The sequence below is a fragment of the Lissotriton helveticus genome, chromosome 10 (genome assembly GCF_964261635.1).
Source record: "Lissotriton helveticus chromosome 10, aLisHel1.1, whole genome shotgun sequence".
Taxonomy (NCBI): Eukaryota; Metazoa; Chordata; class Amphibia; order Caudata; family Salamandridae; genus Lissotriton; species Lissotriton helveticus.
In genome coordinates, this window is record NC_136071.1 from 275,376,096 (window position 1) to 275,397,786 (window position 21,691).

General features: G+C 43.1%; 1 protein-coding gene across 1 annotated transcript in view; it reads right to left on the reverse strand.

Moving 5' to 3' along the window:
• Nucleotides 1-21,691, reverse strand: part of OBSCN (obscurin, cytoskeletal calmodulin and titin-interacting RhoGEF) — a 2,124,484-nt gene that overhangs the window by 1,142,226 nt on the left and 960,567 nt on the right. The window contains exons 86-87 of the mRNA XM_078665296.1: nucleotides 15,221-15,394; nucleotides 8,586-8,745 (exon numbers count right to left, since the gene is read on the reverse strand). Coding sequence (XP_078521422.1) covers nucleotides 8,586-8,745; nucleotides 15,221-15,394 — 334 coding nt within the window. The remainder of the gene's footprint in view (nucleotides 1-8,585; nucleotides 8,746-15,220; nucleotides 15,395-21,691) is intronic.

The window sequence follows — 21,691 nt, forward strand, 5'->3', positions numbered from 1 at the left end:
GCCTATACACCCAGGAAGCAGCACGTGACTCTTGCTGTAGCTACTCTGCGAGTCACTCTTGTGGAATGCTCAAGAGGAACTGACCCTTTTCTAAGCGGAACAGCTTTGAAAAACCGGAAAGAGAATGAGCTTTACTCTGTAATGCTAGGAGTGTTGTCTTTATATCTTTGGCACCTCACCTGTTCTAGGGCCCTCCGGTACGCATGCTTGAGCCTGGAACTTCCCATTATCAGAATAAGTGAGTGGATGTGGTTGTCTGCTTGTTGGTTTGAATAGTTATATTGTATGGCTAAGCAGACCTTGAAGTTCAGATTTTTTCTTTTTTGAGTTTTATATAGCGCAAACTAGACCTGAGACATCGGGTATCAGAGTGCTTTACATGAGCACCAGTTTCGTTATAGATGAACACCTTCATTTTTTTATTGATAGGCACGGGGAGATTAAGTGATTTGCCCTGAATCACAGGATGTAGAGTGTTGTTGCTGAGACTCTAACCAGGTTACCCAGCTTCGAAGCCGACCGCTCTAGCCGTAAGGCTACATCCTCTCCCCTTGATTGTTGATTGTAGTCAATTGGTCACAATTATGCAGCTCTCCTGTACGGATCGCTCATAGTGTTCTATTTACTTAATAAAAAATGTTTGGGGAAAACAACTAAAATGTTTGCCCATATAACGTTATTTTGTATTGCACGTTCTTTAAATGCCATTGTCGACATCCGCCATGCCGCTGTGCTTTTTCCTTGAAGCACATGTCTTTTCAATGCCATCTAAAATTCCTGCAGAGATTGGATGGGCCACATATTGGGTGAAGTGGAGTTTCAGTGTAGAAGGACAGAGATGTAAAAGTCCCAGAACTAGGAGGCAAACATGGTGGCTTTGGTGTTGTTTGAAGGTTGTGATTGGTGGATCTAAGGTTCTGATCTGGTGTGTAGTATGGTAGAGTGTCAGAGAGGGTGTTGGGAGCCGTGTCATTTGCTGATTTGAAAGTTGTGATTGGTGAATCTAAAGTTCCGAGTGGGTGTGTAGCATGGTAGGGTGTCAGAGAGTAGGTTGAATGCCATGTCATTTGCTGATTTCTATGTCCATGTAAGTGGTTTGAATACGGTCCTGTTCTTGAAAGTGAGCCAGTTGGCCTGGTGACAGGATTCAGTCTGAGCATAAAAGGACGGAATGTATGAAGCTCTGTGGTTATACTGAATAAGCAGCTACCTATGTTATGCCATCTATTAATGTAATAACTGCACTTTCACAATTGCTTTATTAACCTTCATGCTTTCTCAAATTTGCTTGAAAATGCACGATTTTCCTTCTTTTTTTTCAAAATTTTCATGGGGGGGTTATCCCCCCAAACTTCCTTTGGGGTTCGGGCGAGCACACGGTGCTGTATGCAAATCACTTTGCGCCCCACCACTTTCAAATGTCACCCACCGCCCCTGGTGAAAGTTGTAGAGCAAGCGACCTGCAAAAGACACAGGTTGCCCTGGAGGAAGAAGGGCACATGAGAATCTACAGCACCACAAGCTACAAACAGATGCTTACAGGGTAAGTAGCATTTTCTGTTCATAACATGTGTAGCTGTAAATATGAATGCTTAGCAGGGACTGTAAAGCAGTGGTGCCCTCTCGAAGCAGTGGCTAATCCGTGGATAATGCAGATGTCTGAAACACGATTCGTAACACTGTCTGGCCCACCATTGCTTGTGATGGTCTAAATATCCACACAGCAGTGCTTAGTAAAGGTGGGTATTATGACCAGGTGGCTGCTCTCAAAATATTTGCGAGTAGAATGTGGGATGTGCGGGTGGAGTGTATCCTAGGTGCAACAGGTAGAAAGAACCCTCCTCCTCACGTTATGATAACATGAATATAGTTTGACTATCCACCTAGTGTTGCCTGCCTTGGACATAAGATGTCCTTTTTGAGACTTTGCAAAGGAGACTATGAGCAGGTCCAATTTACGGAATGGCTTGATCTTGTCACTGTAGTATACTGGGAGCTCCATGGTCTGGTTAAGGTGGAATGTGATACCCCTTAGGGAGTAACTTAGTATTAGTTCTAAGACATGGCCTGTCCTTGTAGACCTGGATGAAGGGTTCTTGTAGGGTTAGTGCTTACATTTTGCTAATGCGTCTAAGCAATGTTATGGCCACTAGGTAGGTCACCTACCAGGAGGGAAAATAAATGGGGCATGAATGTATGTCTTCAAATTGTGGTCTTATCAGCCTGGTGAGGACTACTTTGAGATTACACAAAGGAGCAGAAGGCACTCTAGGGAGTATTATGCTCTTGAAGCCCCTTATTACTGGGAAGAGTGCTCCCTGTTTTGCAAGTAGGCTGTGACTACAGCTAATTGTAAGCGAATAGAGAGGACCTCAATGTCTGCTTTCTGCCAGTGTAAAAGGTAGACAATGATGTCCTGAACAGAAGGTTTTATGAGGTCCAGGCCCTTTGAAATGCAGTAGTGAACACATCTTTTCCATTTTGCCATGTAACAGCCCATGTTGTGGGCCATTGGGCTTCCTTTAGGTTGGACATATATTCGTGTAGAAAGTTAAAATAGCTGAATTCTCAGACCATGGGCGCCGAATCTAAAGGCTGAGCTGTCAGTGATCCAAATGCCTCACCCGGCCTTCCCTTGACATGAAGATCAGGCCCAAGGGAAAGCTTCTCCTGAGGGCTGACACACATCCCTAGGAGGGTGGAGTAAAATGGTTGTCTGGCACAGGAAGGTGCTACTACACTGGTTGTTAGTGATGTTTGCCTGAGTTTCTTCACCACGATGGGAAACAGTAGGAGAGGTAAAACAGCATAGGCAAAATCACTGACCAATTTATACATAAAGCATTGCTCATAAACATTAGGTGTGGGTACCGGCTGGAAATGCTCGGGCAATTTGCATTTTCTGTGATGGGCAACAGGTCTATCTGTGAGGTGCTCCAACAATGGCAGTATGTGAGAAGAACCTGGGGATGGAGTTCCCACTCATGGAGTTGTTGATTAGTCGTACTGATCAGGTCTGGAAAGTCATCGTCTGGCCCTGAGTGATGTCCTGCCATGATGGGAATATTGCAGGGAAGGAACCACTGCAATATCCCCTGGGCAAGGTTCGAGAGCTGGGAGGAGTATTGTCACCATGCTGCTGCAAGTAGCACATGGCGGTCATGCTGTCTGTCTTGATGTGGCCATTTTGCCCTGAATTACTTGTAAGTAGTGTTTCAGAGCTAAATGAATAACAGCAGTTCCAAGTGGTTGATGTAGCAACTTGGTTGTTAATTAGCCACTCTCCCTGGAAAGTCATATTGTTGAGGTGCACGCCACAGCCTGTGAGTGAGGCATCATTCTTAAGGGTCACTTGTGGAATTGGGCCTTCAAAAGGCCTCCCTTGCAACAAGTAGTTCCACCATTGCAGAGATCAGTGCATCTTGGCCGGTACCAACAACGGATCTTCCCTGTAACTCCCTCACTTGAGCTGCAAGGCACTCTTTTGATGGGGTGTCCATGAAGCCTTATGGAAGGAACCATGCTGGATACAGGAGGCCATCGATCCTAGAAGGTGCATGACAGCGCATACTGTGAGCGGACGATTGGGATGAAAAAGAAGGAGATCCAGAAATGTGTTGACTGTGATACATTTTCTCCTTGACTGCTGCAAATACAGACCTTAGAAAGAACTGGATTTAAATAGGCTGAAAGTGGGGCTTTATACTGCTTATGATGAAGTGCAGGTTGTGGAGCAAGAAGACCACTGTCTGGGTGTGTGCTGGGAACAGCAGGTTGTTGCTGCTCTTGATCAGCCAATCACTGCGGTAGGACAAAAAAGCCTTTTGCTCACAAATGCGTAGCCACAATTGCTAGACTCTCCGTAGATACTTTTGGAACCACGGTGACCCCGAAACTAAGTACTTTGAACTGGTAGTGCTGTTCACTTACCACAAAATTAAGGCACTGTCAATGGACTTGGTGGATGGGGATATGGCAATAAGTGTCCTTGAGAGCAAGTGCCATCATGAAATCGCCCAGTTGAAGGAGGAGAATGACATCTTGCATTAAAAAATGTTCGATAGGATGCAGTGGTTGAGGGGTCTGAGGTAGAGGATGGGCCTGAGAGATCAGTTCTTCTCAGCGCCCTTTTGTAGAAGGGCCTGAATTTCTTCCTGAATGAGGTAGAGGTTTTACTTGCTGAGAATTTGTGTACCGTGAGAGGTATTGAAAGGGGTTGAGTGTAGTTCAAGACAATAACAATGTGGGACTATGGCTAGGACCCAGCTGTCAAACGTGATTTCCTTCAGCAAGGGAGGAAGCAGTGTACTCTCCTCTCGACAGATGATGTGTGATTGCACAGAGGTAAGGAAAGTCATTGTTTGGAGATAACATCTCTCTTGTTGGAGACATCCGTGCTCTTGACACATTTGTTAACCTTGTAGTAGCCTCTATTGCACACCCTCACATTTTGGTTGTAAACCTGCTGCTTCCTCTGGTAGGAGTGGAATTGCTTGGGCGAGGTTGTCTTTGAACCTCCAGCGAGCGGCTACTTCCAAAAGCAGCCCCTGTAGAGAGTGGACTGGAGTGACCCCATAGACTTTGCTGTCTTTGTATCTTTCCTGATGTTTTTTGAGCATATCGTCAACCTGGAGCCTGGATAATGCTCCCCATTGAACAAGAAGTTGATGTGAGGCTGTTGAACTTCAGGTTTTAACTCGAACAAGGCGTGGTGTTTGAGAATACTGCTGCTATCGATACCCCTAGAGGATGTGTTGGTGACATTCAATGTGCAACAGATACTGCTTTTGGGGACGGGTTTGCCCTCCTCCCCATACTTCCTGTACTGCATCGGGAAATGCTTGCATCTTCTCCCTTTATGCCCTGCTGAAGCTAAGCCTGGGTGAAGTTCGCTTGAGTTCCGCTATGCGGAACCCCGTGAATTGACCCAAAAACTCGGCGGGGTTCTGCAAGCAGCGGAGTGCAGTGCAAACTGCTGTTCGCGCTGACGCTCAGGTAGAAATTCTACCCCGAGAGCTCGCCAACTTACCGTTGGCAATCGTGAGAGGGAAAGCTGATCTTCCTGCCGCTCAGATAGAAATTCTACCCGCGTGGCAGCTCGCGCTTGCCAACTTACAGTTGGCGATCGCAAGCCAGGAAAAAAACTCCACTCCGTGTTTCTGTGCTCTGTGGAGTGCAGAAAACTGTGCAAACGAAGTTCACTGCCCAGGGTTAGTTGTAGCATCACAGAAGTGCCACCGAACTGGCTCTCTACCAATGAGTTGCCACTCCAAATACTACTCTTTTGTCACTGCATCTATTTTCTTAAGGATCTTCGCTTAGCAGCATAGCCAGCGGCCTGGGTGATGGCACACTTGCAGGTAGTGAGCACTACCCAGGAGTCAGGTGGAACATGACCCCTGATTTATGTTGGTTGGCTGGGAGAGAGTTTAAATATCTTTAAGACCCTCAGCGTGATTACCCAAACCTTGTTGGGCTCCTTGACATTATCAGGAGCCGGCTTTAGCATGCCCTTGAGCACGGGGAGAAATAAGAGAGTGCGCTTATATATGGAGAACATCTTCAAGTAAAATACCTCCTCCTTCTAAGTAACATGAATGTCAACATTGTGGAAGGCTGTGGTTCTCTTAATGACCTTGTGATAGGCCGTGGTTTTATTAATGATCTTTTTATAGGCCGTGGTGCCATTCTTAGATGAGGCTCTGACTGGGTCATTTTCTACACCGGGATCACCTGGGTGATCGATATTTTAATCATACCAGGGATCATGAGAGGGTCTTTTGCATTATGACTGTTCATTAGAGACAAATGCCCCATAGGGGCTACATGGGTCTGAATACAAAAGAGGGAATTCCCGAGCACTCTAGTGGAGGAACTGGGGGAGGTGTTTGGGCGTTATGAAGGTGGAAAAAGATGGGATGGTGCTGATAGTGGAGGAGGTGGGATGTGTGGCAAAGGAAGACAACTGATGGCTATATCCTTGTACTTCTTTGTTGCTGGTTCAGGTGAAGGGAGCTTAGAAGAAGGAGCTCTTCTAAGGTACGTCTCTTTTTTCAAATAAGTGGTTCCATAGGTAATGGTGGAGGTGGTTTTGCTGTGATTTTGTCTGTGATTTTGCAGATGAACAGATGCTTTTTTAGCCTCTCTAAGATTGGAGCCCCAATATCCTTGTCTCTGGACATTGATGGATGTCTTGAGGTTGGTCTTGCCCTTGGCTTTAAGGAAAGTATTGGCATCGAGGGCAGTGTTACTCAGGCGCAGCCGGTATAGGTAAGCGCAGTGGGGCAGCAAGCCGCCAGAAGACGGGATAGGTAAAATTAAATAAAAATAATACCACCTACCTTGAGCTCACCACATTGCCGAGCCGGTGTGAAGTCCAGAAGAACATGATATCTGCCCACAGCTGATTTGTAGGACAAACCCTCATTCTTACAGTGGTTTTGACTTTTTCTAAAATGCTTTATTCTCACCTTTGATGCGTGGCACTTGTAAGGTCTGCACTATTAACGAACTGAGAGGCAAGTCATCTGCCATGTGTCCCATACATGTATCCTAGGGTCTAACAAAAAAAGCTCAGTGAAATAATGTATTTGCCTAGGAATACACAATCTGGTAAACAGGAAGCCAGGTTTGATCCCCGATTTTCCATTTTCACACTGTGCAATTCAAACACTAGATGAGCATCTCTTTTTAACATCACAGGTTAGTGTTTTGTACTTAATTCTTGAATGATTAGATTATGGACATCAATTCACCAAAATGCCAGTGGTATCATAAGTGAAAGGATCTGCCCTTTGACTCTGAATGGCATCACAGCACCTGACATCCTCTGAACCTTTGTCATTATAAAATCATCATAGCAAGTGTCATCATGGAAGTGGATGGACAATTATTAGATCACATTAGAAACTCCAAATAAAAAATATACCCCAAGTCCTTCTGAAAATGCTGTTGCTCAAATGTCTGCCCTCTGGAAGGTAGATAGATGTCTACATCTGCTATGGATCAAACATTTCAAACTTGCAACCTGAAGATTATCCATGGTTTGTTGCAAAACATTCAACTCACTGAGACACATAACCAGCTAATATGCACATGAAGCATTCCCAGGGGAATGCCTAGTTCCAGTGTGAGAAGTCTGGCTCTGGGGTTGATGCCCTTGGCTGGAAGCTTCTTTGGCTCCAAAGCCTTTTGCCGGTGATGACCAGCCACTGCAATCAGCAGGGACTATTGGCTTGCTGTATCTCAGCATCCATGCTCAGGGCTTGATACCAGACACCCTTACGAGAAGTCTCCTGCTTCAGTGTGGGAATTCTTGTGGGGCCGCAGGTGTGGGTGATGTGGGCATCAGGTGCCAATGGTATACTATTGGCCCTGGCTGTGGTCTTCATGTGCGGGCCAGTCCTCAGTGCCTGTTCGACGTTCTTTATCTGTTGGTTTTCAGACTCAGTCGATGACACCATCTCTTGACTAGGTAATGGTTGCGCAGTGGGAGCCCGGATGGGCCTGCCTCTTCCTGTTCCTTGGAGCTGTGGAGATTGTTTTCACAGAAGATGTTCAGGGTGCCGAGATTTCTGCTCCTGCGTCCTCCTATGTGACCAACATTTCTCCATTCAAAACCGGAGAGTCTTCTTGGATTAAATGGCAGCCACGATGGGCAAGAGGCATTCTGGAAGGGAGAAAGGCAGATATAGCAAAAGCGGTGGTGGTCTGCCCAGGGATATTTTGAGTGGCAGCGTGGGCAGTTTTGGAAGAGTGTCCATTCCATTACCCACACAGCATTCTCTAGCAAGGAAGAAATGAAGGCAGTTCCTGTGTGCTAAGGTACACAAGAGATATGAGGCCCTCAACTCCCATGGGTGTCATAGATGGCCTTTGGTGCTGCTGAGAGTGCCAGTGCATTGGGAAGATGAAGGTATTGGAGCTCGGTTCAATCTGATGCATTAAATGTAAGCAAACGGACCTGTTGAAAAATGCTTTCTGGACCCAAAGAACTCAGAGCCCACTTTATGCACTTCCGAACCTGATGGTGGAAAAAAGAAACCAACCTGAATTCGGTGCCCATGTGTAATGTACACCAAGAGGAGGGGTCATACTACATCTCTTAACTTGAGACTTCTTTGAACAAAAGTAACTTGCTAATGTCCTTACCCAACACTGGATGGCCGGAGTATGCTCAGCATGGCCACCTAGCCACACATGTCATGAACACTGTGTTTCTACCATTTGGCTAGAGAAATTTAAAAAAACAGCACTGTATGGTAGATGTAAAGGTTTATAGGGAACGTTTGATTTATGTATGCTCCCATCGGTAGATTGGACATGAGTGGATGTTGTGCAAATTCAAGCCGAGTTTCATGTGATTGGAATAGGGCACGTGTTCTATTGAAAATTCAAGAATTCCATTTTTCTCAGATCAATAGGTTTATTCACTCTCTGTCAAAAGTTCCTTATGTGCTGCATAGTGTTTCTTTTTTAGAATTTCATTAAACTAAATTGGCCACATAACAAATCCATAACTTAAACATCTCCGACCACGCCCCGGAATTCTACTGGTCAGTGAGTGAGCTCTGGCTGTTTCTCACCTTGTAGAACTCCTGTACTGCATTGCTCACAACCACAGACTCAGCTTGGATCCGTCCCACCAAGAACAGGATGTACTTATCGAACTCTTCCACGTTCTTAATGAAGCACATGGCTACGTCATCATCAGTCTCGCATCTCTTCAGCTCCGTGAAGAAAGTGCTGCGGATTTGGAAGAGACAAGCATGTTAGCAGAGAGTAATTGCAAAATGGAAAAAAGACTCAGTTTCTAATAGTCACAGTCTGACAGTCAGACAGTTCGGTAATGCAACAGTGAGGAGATACACCTTTCAAACTGTGGAGCCTTAACCTATGAGGTTCACACTGGCCACAACCTCCTCAAATTCAGAGTTAAAATGGGACTCCCCTCCTTTGAAGTGTTACCCCCAGCTCTCTGATGCATGCAAGTGATGTATCCCACCAGTTTTCTCTCTGTCATGGAGGCAACTTGCTAGCTCATATGAGTGACTCGCACCGTGCATCCCAATGGATCTCACTGTAACTAATGGCGACTTCAATCGTCTCATATCATATAAAATTTGCTCTGTCGTCAATGGTGGTGTGACGTGCTGCTCAGACTGTGCATATATTTCCACATAAAGACTGAACCAATGCGACCATAACCAGTCTCCACGTGGCACTACAAGAAGCTTGTCTACTCCAGGGAATGGAAGCAGCTACGTTTTATAGGTTCCAACACACACATAATTACACATGAATAAAGTCAGTCTAGACAGCATAAGATGTACCCCATAGCCTTTTGAGCAGTCCGAATGCAGGTTAAAACATTTGAGTATTTTTTCCACTAAAAACAATGACCACCCTCTAAGGTGTGTTATAAACATAAATATACAAAGGCTGAGGGTCACCAAAATAAATTATTAATTACTCAATCTGCATTTGTGCTTTTATTCATATAAATATGTTTTAAATGATGGCATTGCTTTGTGAAAATATGTACGTTATGAAGTGCCCAGGTAAAAACAGCAGCAGCTAAATGAAGTTGTGGAACCAAAGAATCAGATCCCAGAAATCCTAGGGTGCATTACTACAGGAAGAAGAAATATTCCCTATCAAAGCATCTATTGCATGCACCAACTTCTCTTTGCAGTTGAAGATAGTCACTACCTATCTCCTGCAGTGTTAGTCACTTCTTGCTCCTCATTACACAAATGCTTTATGTTTTCTGCGAAATGCATCTCTATTACTAAGTTAGTTCAGAGAATTGGGTGTTTTCCCTTGACATTCGTGTGGTCTTGAATCCAAAGCTCTCAGCTGTACTGTGCAATGCTTAAACATATCTTAATAACATTCATTTGGCAAAATATGTAGAAAACAACCACTATGTACTTTCAAATCACTTCCTTTCCCAATGTTACAGGTTCTATGTATTTCACTCTTACTTTTTGTTTTATGTGCAATAAATCTATCTGCAAAAGAGGACTACTGATGAGGCTGCTCACTTGCTGAGTTCAGTTCCCCCCTCAGCACGTAAGGTATGAAAATGCTTAGCCGCCACCTGTTTTTCAACCTAAGAACCTTTTAAAAATTTCTGGATCCCCTGCCTTTGAAGACAAGTATGACAGTGGACCATGCACTGATCACTTCAAGACTGGACTATGCTAACTTGGTCTCCCAGACAGGCTGAATAAAAATTGCAAGTGGTCCAAAATGCCACTGCCAGCCTGGTTTTAGGCATCCAGCTGACAGCACATACTCCCCACCACCTGTGGGAGTGACACTGACTTCCTGTCAAGAAGGGTGCTTTTTGAAGCACCTGCCAGCAGTCATTGGGCTTTTTACCAGCGGGTCCTTAGTATCTCACATTAGGTGGCATGCTGCATCATTGGGGTTTCTCCTCCAATCACAATGGCTGATGCAGGTGAGCCCACCTTGAGCTCTTCAAGAGGCATGGTTTTATTATAAGTGATGTATGTGATGGGGGTGAGGGTGTGAGGATAACATTGTATTGTTAGGTAGATCATTCATTCTTTAATGGTGTCTCCTAGGTGCAAGATTAAAAAGGCACATATTAAGCATAGGGCTATAAGGGCCCTGCATAGTTTCATCATTTTGATCTACAGGCTTTAGCCCTTCTTTGAGACCCTCCATGGGTTGTGGGATCTCTTTAGGACTTAAATGCCACCTTTATTATCCCCATTCTCGTATACTGACCCACACTCTTTTTGTGTATTGCACATAGTCGGAGGGAAATTAAGTATCAAATAAACAAATTGTTGGCATTTCTAAGGTCATTTGTGCAAATATTAATGCACAAGCTCATTCCATGTATTTGCCTACATAATGTTAATACCCCAACACAATCCAACTCAAAAGGCAGAAAGTGTAAGAATGTGTATCTTATTTTAACAAAGTCATAGAGCAATACACGTCACATGCAATTGGGCGCTAAGAAGTTCAGCATCAATAGTTATTTCCTCTATGTGTAGGAAAAACAGAAGTCTTAGAATAAAAGGGGTCTGGTGTTAACACGATTTTTTTTGTGCCCCATAGATGACACCAATACCTTCTTTGTCCATCCTGTCTGTCTTCATTGGCCTCCGCAAAAATGTATTGTGCCTATTCTAGCCCTATAAATATTGCATGAGAGGGTGCATGGCGACCGTGCGCTGCTTTCATATTTATGTTTTTATGACTCATTTTTTTGCTTTTAGATAACGATCTGACTTGCTGAAGCACGTTGATATGATGGTATTTTGGCAATATTAATAACACTGAAAAGTAGAAAGAATGACGTTTCTATATTCTATGCTGATGCTGAAAGACCCACCTGGCTTACCAGCGTCGTTTCGCATGATGGTTCCTAATGGTGATACCCATTGTGTATGCTTATGACGTCACCCACATTACTTTGTATTCCATATTCTAGCATTATTAAAGCCTGTTCGGTTTATAGGAGCTTCAATATAGAAATTGGTAACTTTTTGTAGGACTGTCATCTATGTACCAACAACATGTTGATAAATTGTTTCTGTTTGGATTGTTCTCATGAAAATAGGTTTCGATCTATGCTGTTGGGACTGTTTGGGTACTGAGTGGCTTAGTTTGTATTTCGTTTTCTACAGAATGCTGGGCGGCTCTCATAAACAGGTGCTTGGTCTTCAGCAATACTGAATCATGTATATGTATTCTGAATTCCAGATCGCTGCATAACTTCAACATTCCACCACTCTGAACAGCTGTGCGGCCCCCACCCCCTTCCAGCCAGTCCTCTCACTAACTGAGAAGGTCATCAGGCTCCCTTATATATCAGAAATTGTTACTTAAGCAAGCTGAATGGGACACACACTGTGGAGGACCAGGCCTCCCCTTTACACATCATTATTTGATTCAGTGAGAGGCCACAAAGAAGGGCCCTGGCACATTTCAGAAAGGAGATTGGGCTGATAATAGACTTGCAAATAGTGGGCCTGGGAGCCCTGTGCTAACCATTTGAAGCACATATCAATGTAAATGATATCCAGGTGTAAAATCTAGCCACTCCCATGGCCTGTGGTGTGGGACGATCATTTCCGGAGACATCCTTGCTGTGACAGCTGTTTTTAAAGAGGAAGATGGAACAGAGAAGGAGATACTTCAAAAAAAGCAGATTCCCAACATAAAACTTCAAAGACTCAGATCCTATATCACATTTGGTGCCTGGAAATGGACTAGAAAAATGGAAGATGGAGACCCCAAACACAGTCCTCTGCCTAGAAGTTATACAGGCTCTGTGAGGAGGGGAAGCAAAGCAAGACTTCTGCCTGTGGTCAGCATTGGGGGCCAATGCCTGCTAGTCTCCCTGCTGGGTGACTGGACATCACCCAGGGAATCTAGACCACCTGCACAGGAGCCTGGAGCACCAGCAGCTGCCTGCTTGCCAAGACAGTGTACCTTGTGAGGAAGATGAGAGCATTGGAGGGAGCAAGGTCCAGTAGGGAGCCCTGTCGAGTGGAATCTCTGTGCGAGGTGCGAGGAACCAGCTGCTGAACCAATCCGGTCATTGCCTGGATCAGGACTGGGTTGACAACCCCTGTATGACAGGAAAGAGCTGCCGCGAAGATAGCCGTGGAAAAGACTGCTGTGCGATAAAGGCTGAAGCCTTACACTGTAACACTGCAGTGACTCCATATGCCAAGAGGGGCCACCGTGGTAAAGGCTGCAATGCGGTAAGGGCTGAAGGATATGCATTAATGTTGCACTGACCCATATGCCAGGAGGGGCATCTGTGGTAAACACTGCTGTGTTGTAAGGGCTGAAGCCTTGTGTGGCAGCTGTGTGGCAATCTTGCATGCCACAAGGGGCTGCCAGGACTACTTGTGCAGTGTTGATCTCGCGGGAGCCTACAGACTGCGAGTGATGGTGCCATGTAGGTCACTGGGAGCAATGAGGACTGCAACTGGTCCTTCCTCATTGAGCAAGTGAGGGCGCTGTGGGAGTATCATTACCCAAGTTCCGTATGAAGGACAGGAGGGTATACAACCTTTACAACGCAACTTTTACAACGACCTACCATTACCACGCATTTTTTACAACGCAGGATCCATTACAACGCATACCATTACAACGCATGTATTTACAACACAGGTACCTTTACAACGCATACCATTACAACGTAAGTATTGGTAAGTATATCATTTTATTAAAAATATTATAAGTTTGGGTTTTTGGGTAAAGGGGTATTTTTAGGGTTCAGGGTCAGTTTTCAGTTTTTGGGTAAGGGGTATTTTTAGAGTTTAGGGTCAGTTTTCAGTTTTTGGGTAAAGGGGTATTTTTAGGGTTCAGGGTCAGTTTTCAGTTTTTGGGTAAAGGGGTATTTTTAGGGTTCAGGGTCAGTTTTCAGTTTTTGGGTAAAGGGGTATTTTTAGGGTTCAGGGTCAGTTTTCAGTTTTTGGGTAAAGGGGTATTTTTAGGGTTCAGGGTCAGTTTTCAGTTTTTGGGTAAAGGGGTATTTTTAGGGTTCAGGGTCAGTTTTCAGTTTTTGGGTAAAATGGTATTTTTAGGGTTCAGGGTCAGTTTTCAGTTTTTGGGTAAAGGGGTATTTTTAGGGTTCAGGGTCAATTTTCAGTTTTTGGGTAAAAGGGTATTTTTAGGGTTCAGGGTCAGTTTTCAGTTTTTGGGTAAAGGGGTATTTTTAGGGTGCAGGGTCAGTTTTCAGTTTTTGGGTAAAGGGGTATTTTTAGGGTTCAGGGTCAGTTTTGGGTTTTTGGGTAAAGGGGTATTTTTAGGGTTTAGGGTCAGTTTTGGGTTTTTGGGTAAAGGGGTATTTTTAGGGTTCAGGGTCAGTTTTGGGTTTTTGGGTAAAGGGGTATTTTTAGGGTTTAGGGTCAGTTTTGGGTTTTTGGGTAAAGGGGTATTTTTAGGGTTCAGGGTCAGTTTTGGGTTTTTGGGTAAAGGGGTACAGGGTAAAAAGTAAATATAATTAAATTTAAATTACATTAAATTAAATTGATTAAATTAAATTAAATTACAATAATTAAATTAAATTAAATTAAATTAAATTAAATTAATTAAATTAAATTACATTATATTAATTTTAATTAAATTACATTTTAAAAAATATTATATACTTACCAATACTTACGTTGTAATGGTATGCGTTGTAAAGGTACCTGCGTTGTAAATACATGCGTTGTAATGGTATGCGTTGTAATGGATCCTGCGTTGTAAAAAATGCGTGGTAATGGTAGGCGTGGTAAAAGTATGCGTTGTAACGTCATACATCCGGACAGGAGCATCGGAATCACTGTCCCTACCAACCCCCTATTGGGAGAATGGAGACACTTACCCCGTAGCAGAAGAGCAGGAAACCTCTGATCATTGCCGGAGTGCAGCTGTGAGTGAGAGAGAACCTGTGCCAACTGACTCACCTGATCAGGACCGGAGCCATTATGTGAGCCCGCGGGCAGGGCATCCTCCAGGACTCTGCAAGATTCACTACTACTAGAGTAGATAAGACCTGTTTTGGGACTACAGACCCCGGGGGAACTCGCTGCTGAGAGCACTGCGGCACTAAGTCCCTTGTGACTTGAATTTAAGAGTCAGAGTGGAATCTTGATACATGGACTGATAGTAGGGCATTCCCTGGATGATGTCAACTGTGATTGTGAAATAACCACTTTCGCTAACTTGAGAAAAGATTGGGACAGGGAATTGCCATTGAAACACTAGAGCCCCCGACCACAAGAGGAATTGTGTTACTGTTCGTGAATGTGTATTTGTCCTTTGGGTGATCAGTAGTAGAAATAAAATACTTCTCTTTTTTTCATAAATGTGAGCATTTGGGAGGACATTGATTTAATGCTGCTGCAGCGTGTATTTTGAGCTGCAAGCCTGTGTACACTAATCTGTGTCCACAACTCCGGCCCTCCCCCCAGGGTACCTTGGGCTGTTTGACTACATTTACCATTGTCAGTAATGTGCAGAAGGGGTACTTGGCCCACTTGCTCAGAATCAATAGTAGGCTGGCCCCGGGATCACAGAAGTAAAACGCCTCAACCCCCACAGTTGGGCTAAGTAGCCCCTGCATGCCCTGTGGCCCTCTGAAAGGGTGTCTGACAAAGTGAAACAAGTTTATCTAGCAAGAAATAAACATCCAGAGGAAAGCATTGGCGCACTTTAGGCTGCTGACACCTACTTGTAGTGAAAGTCTGTGATTTCGCTGGCATTTCTGAATATAGTAGTTTTTTGACTGGCAACGGTGGCAGGAACATCAGGGCAGGTTTCAATGTACTGCAGGTGATGAGTCTGCATAAATCGCAGGTCTTTCACAAACTCCTTTTCTGAGTTGATGATGTCCTGAATAAGGGTGCTAAATAAAACAAGAAAATAAATAATAATACATTAATTAATAATTCATCATATTGAAAAAGTTGAACAGCCAGAATGTATAAAAAAACTACGAACATGGAGTTCACTGACATAAAATGACCAAAAGGCCTGCTCTATCTTTCCATTTCTCTATAAATTGACCAAATGGATTCTACAAAGGATTTTGTTTTAGACCTGCTTCAACTGTAAAATTATTCATCTGTGTTAGTCCCAGGTCTTTTTTGTATGCATTTACACATTTTGGGTTCTCCATTTTTCTTTGGAAGTATTGTTATTAATTCACTTATGTTTAGTTGATGATAATATTGTCTAATACAAACCAGTCTTAAAGTGTGGCAACCAGATCTCACAGTACTAGTTGCATGAAAAAAATCTGTAAATAAGTGGAACAATTAGATATTACTTTCCCGAAATCTATTCCTTTTCCTAGTCTACACATTAGTATTCTGGATAATTTACGCAAAGTACCATATTGTAGCCTGTCTTGGTGCTGTGTATACCCTGCTTTTCCTTTTATGGATATCTTCCCATCACCCGCACTAAAATTGGCTTAATACTCCAGGCTAGACCTTAAAAATTATGTTTACAGTTGCCCTTTAAACTTTTCTATAGCATCCCCATATATTCTACTTGCTTTCATATTTGTTGTCACATTTGTTGTCACATTTTATCTAACTCAATAATCAACTATGGACAAAATCTCTTTTACCAGTCAAAACTGTGTGAACGTAACATTTTGTGAGAAGATCCCTGTGACAGTGCATTTGTAAGTAAAGGTCTTAAAGACACAATATCACTGCGAGATTTACTTTAATCGAATTTTAGGTTTTCAAATGTAAGCTTTAACAAACATTTCTTATTTAGGAATTGTTTACCTTTTGTGCCCATTAAGTAACTGAAGAACAGTGTTAAACAAAAAATTTTCCAAAAAACGCACACTTCGCAGAATTGTTCAAAGTCTGTCATTCACGTTAAATTGTGCAATGCCATCAATGTATTTCAATCAATGAATAACCAAAAAGAATTGTTAGGTACGTAAAACGTAATCAGTCTGTAATAAAATACTAGTTTGTGAAAAAGTAGTTTACAAATCGAAATCTGTTGTGAAATGCCACCTTTCACTGCCTGTTAAATTATGGGATTAGTAATATTTTCAAGTGGATTCATAATTCATCTTTACAAAGGAATACACAATGCCCTGTGGAAAACCATAGCTTTAGTGTGATAAACACATGTGCACCTACGATGGATGGATATGTGTCCATAGAATTTTTTGTTTTCCAATATATCTGTGGGTTATGCATAATTTCCACAATAATTAATCTATGCTGTGATATGTTAAGTCTTGGTGTTTTACAACAATATTTTTTAGTATCTTAATTTACTCCCTACAGCTGATTCTAAAAACACTAACTGTGGAGAAGATAATGTCACTTCTCTGCTTATCTTACTCACACTTCACCTACTACACCGTGGGAATACCTGTAGTATGCACCGGATTCCAGTGGGGAGAAAAAAATGTGCAGGAATTAAGTGCTCTGTTTCTGTTTCCACACATTTTTCCTCAATCTGATCTTAAATTGGTGGAATGGAGCAACGATTACAGCACAGTAAAACCAACTCACTCACACTTAGGGCCTAAAACAGGACAGTACCTACTTTATAAGCAACATATTTCAAATGTAGTATCAATTATGACAATCTTTGTACTACTAGACTCAATTAAATTAATTTCTTTTTTAATCAGCAGATCTAGTGGCCTATTCTGGATTCGAAGGCACGTGTATATTTTTGCATCAATAGTCATCCAGGGAATACTGTAATTCAAGGTCTCTGGGGCATAGCTAGATTATTTGATAAGAGACATCGGAGAAATTTCTATTATAATCAAAGGCAGCAGAAAATAGAAATACAAAACTGTGTTACTAAAGAAATTGCTATTTTGAACTTAGATTTGAATATTTGTTAAGGTTTTGTAGAGCTTCCAAGCTCAGGAAGCAAAATATAAGAAACAGGGCAATATATTGGCGGGCAAAATACAATATATTGAATTCCAAAACTGCAGAAGTACTTTTTGGACCATTCTGTATTCACACAAAGCGGCAATAATTATAAAATAAGATTAATGGAAGACTTATCAAACCTGGGCCTGATTTCGATAAACGGCCGATCGCCGGGGGACAGACCACAAGCGGCAACTTTTCACAACACTTCCGCCAGCTCGGCGATCGACTACACCTTCCTATCTTTTTCAATGTTCACATTAGTTCAAGCCTTTAAAATAGGCACATTCGACTGCAGTGACCATCTCCCGCAAGAACTGACACTAAGGGCTCAAGGGACAGCTCTAACATTTCCCACCAATGGCCCAAAGTTACTGACCACAACAAAATGTAAAAGAATCAAGTGCAACACTAATGACCCGGAGCGACTAGCAAAAGAAGCGAAGCTGTGCTGGGAAAGTGTTGCAGACTTGAATGTTGGTCATATTACTGCTTGGGAGACCTTCTTGAAAACCTTCGGCTGTTTGAATGTTAAGCCCAATCTATCTCGAGAAAACGACATACGGACAGACCAAAAAACAACCACCCGTACCAGTAGCGACTCAAAAACTCAATCTCAGACTCTTCTATTCTCTAATTTAAGGGCAATAAAAACGGCCACAAACAGAACACTCCGCGAGCTGCGGAAAGCTAGGAGCGATACCAACCTATTGACCAACCTGAGATCATTAAAGTGTCAAAAGAACAAAATCCTGTGGCGAATCAAGCAGGAGTCCACTGAACAAACTTGGGCCAAACTGCTGTATGATTCAAAAAACAACAGTGCAAGCTTCTGGAAAACTATCAATAAAATAGAGAATCCGAACGCCCACGGTGTGAACTCCTACATCACTGAGGACACGTGGGCCGATTTTCTGTTCAAACACTTCAATGACGAAGGCCAACGCACAAACCAACAAAGCCCTAAATTTTGTCAAGCAAACCTGATGGCTCCAAAGCCTCTAGTCGAAGAGTCTAATTTCCCAGGCTCAACTACCCAGTTAAAGGGTCGAATCGCAAAAGGCCGGAAGGAGGGAGCTCCAGGTCCAAATGGAATTCCTCCCATCCTCTATAAGCAAGATCCAACTTACTGGGCTGAACAATTGCTCCCCCTTTTTGTGGAAATCTGGAGGACCGAACAACTACCATCCACCTGGAGGGGTTCAATAATTGCCACAATCTACAAAAAGGGCAACAAGAACGAGGCAAAGAATTATAGGCTCATAGCCCTTATAGACATAGACGCTAAATACTTCTCGGGGCTTCTCTTGGAAGAACTAACAGTATGGGCGTCACGCAAAAAATTGATCCCCATCAATCAGACCAGCTTTCAAAAAAATCTGGGAACCACGACAAACATCTTAGCCCTTTCCTTGCTGACAGATGCCACTATCAAACAGAAAAAGCCACTATATGTGTGTTACATCGACTTTTCAGCTACATTTGACAGCATTGACAGAGGAAAATTAAGGGCAAAACTCTCAAGGTGGGGAGTGGACCCCAAATTGCTGAAACTACTGATGTTACTGCATACAGATACTGGATCCAAGTAAAACTGGGGGCCGGCAACCGTCTGTCCAAAGAAATACCAACTACTAAAGGGCTGAAACAGGGGTGCGTTCTCGCACCGACCCTGTTCAACCTTTTTATGTCCGACCTCTCTAAAGATCTGGATAACTGCAACCACCATGCCCCAAAACTAGGGGTTTTTACGCTGTCCAACCTGCTATACGCAGACGACTTGATACTAATCAGTCAAACACCAGTAGGCCTGCAACACCTCATCAACACCACAAGCAAATTTGCTGGAAAGAACGGGTTATGTGTAAACACGGAAAAATCGAAGGTGATGGCACTAAATCAAAAATCAAAAAAGCAAGTATTCCAATGGTCCCTTCAGGACAACAAAATGGAAATAGTTCAAGAATACAAGTATTTGGGCATAATTTTTGATTCAAATGGCTCCTTCAAGCGACAAGAAACAGCAATAAGGAACAGAGGGACTTCACTGGCCATCGCATTAAAAAGCATCAAAAACAAAATAACGGGCCCAAACTTAACCCCCTTGCTAGACTTATTTCGTGCGAAATTGCTGCCGTCAATAACATATGGTAGTGAATGTATGAGAGGGAAGGACGAGATCATCTTAGACAACGTGGTCAGCAAAACATTGCGAATACTATTCACGCTCCCTCCATACACCTCCCCAGCACAGCTAAGGCTCGAGTTTGGCCTACAGAAGCAGCAAATTGCACGTAAAGGCGCTTACGTAAAATGCTGGTACAAAGTAAAGAACGCGGAAACAGACTCCCTGAATGCTCATCTCTGGAAAGAGATGGAAACAAACAAGGACTCTCCCGCAATGGTGTACCTCCAAGCAGCCATTAACTCCCTGGTGCTAAAAGATCTTTGGGTCTCGAGTTGTACACAGAATTGCTTCAAGCGCCTTATCAACAAATCTGTGAAAACAATCTCGTTGGAAGAGGACAAAGCAGCACTAACCAAGAGGTCCCATGGGTGGTTTGTGTTTCAAGGCTACACCAGCGCCTCACCACAGTCACATCTCAGTACCGGCTTTTCAAGGAAAGCGAAGGAAGACTTTTTACGGTTGAGGATGGGGGTAATACCATCCAAAGTACATCTCCCCCCTTGGATGCGATTGGACTGTAATCCCAAGTGTAGGCTCTGAGATAACGCAAAGGAGGATGTCCTGCACCTGCTGTGTAGCTGTAAAGCTCTAGATAGCGCCCGAAAAAACCTACTAACACAGCTTTGGAATCAAAGACGTGTGCGCACCTGCAGACAAGCTCTGCTGATGAGCTTCAAGGGAGAAGACATTCAACTAGCCAGCAGGCTAGTGCGCTTTATGAAAATAGTCAATACGGCTCTAAACCCAGAGGCTAGTAACTAAACTTGAATTACCGTGACTAGTTTTCGCAATTTAAGACGATTTTCTTTTGATAACTAAAGTCACTACTGATCGTGAAGGACCTTTTCTATTAACGGACAGTACCGCATTAGCTGCACGGCTTCTTTTTATTTATTTTTATTTTTCTAAAAGTATTTTTTAATTGCTCGTAAAATTGTTATATTTATATAACAGCTTTCTTCTTGTTTTTACTGAGTAATTGCAAAGATTTTAATTAATCATGCAATAAAGATCATTATTATTATTATAAAATAGGAACTGGTGCTAAACATAAGTAACTTGGTAAGTAAAAGTAGAAATACCACACTTAGGGGCAGATTTACTGTGAGGTCACGCAATGCAGCAAGGCAACTTGCTGCGCTGCGTGACAGGAACAGAGCAGAAATGAGTCATCTCTACTAAGACAGGACGCATTACTGCTCCCTCCCTGCACCAATGCAGGCCCCCTTGTGACATGGTATAGGAGTGCCTGTGTTACAAGCAGTATTGTTTTGTGTGCAGGAAGTGACATCTTCCTGCATAAAAACAATTCTTAAAGGCATTTTCCTTTTTCCAACCAGGTGTGATGCTGAATACATCACACCCATAAAAAGGAAGTAACAAGGAAAAATAAAGCTATTTCTCCTTATTATTCCTGGGTCTGGGAGGCTCACAATTTTGATGCATTCCCAGGTTTACATATCTTTTTATATCTGGAAAATCCATGGGTGGATGCGTGGGAATGCCCACATTCCTACCATGTTAACGCCTCCCTGCCTTAAGGTAACGCAAGGGAGAAAAATGTGCTGCCATTTGTTACCTTAGATTTACTAAACCACGCAGAGCCATGCAAAGTGGCTTTGCGTGGCTTAGTAAATCCCACTTGAGGTATTCCATTGCCTTGTGTGACACAAGGGAAATGCAAGCCCTTAGTAAATCTGGCCTTTATGTCACTCAAATATCAATCTCAAAAAGACAAAATGCTGAGTTGGCCCAATCATAATATGACCCTGTAACCTTTCATCCATCACAGTTACACTTTGGATTAAAACAGCACAAGATAAATATTTTTGAAGACAAATTTTCCTTTTAGATCGAATTCCGGAGGAGAATGTAAGGCTTTGTGCCTTACTTTTAAAATTCTCAACTTGGCCTCCCCTCCTATTCTTACTCAGACCATCCGCCACTATGTTCCTTTAAGAGCTCTTCGGTCTGCAGGGTCTAATCTGGCCATTGTTCCTCGTTTTAATAAGTCCAGAATGGGTGGACGCTCTTTCTCGGTGATGGCGGCTGCGCTGTGGAACTCTTTGCCTGCTTCACTCCGTTC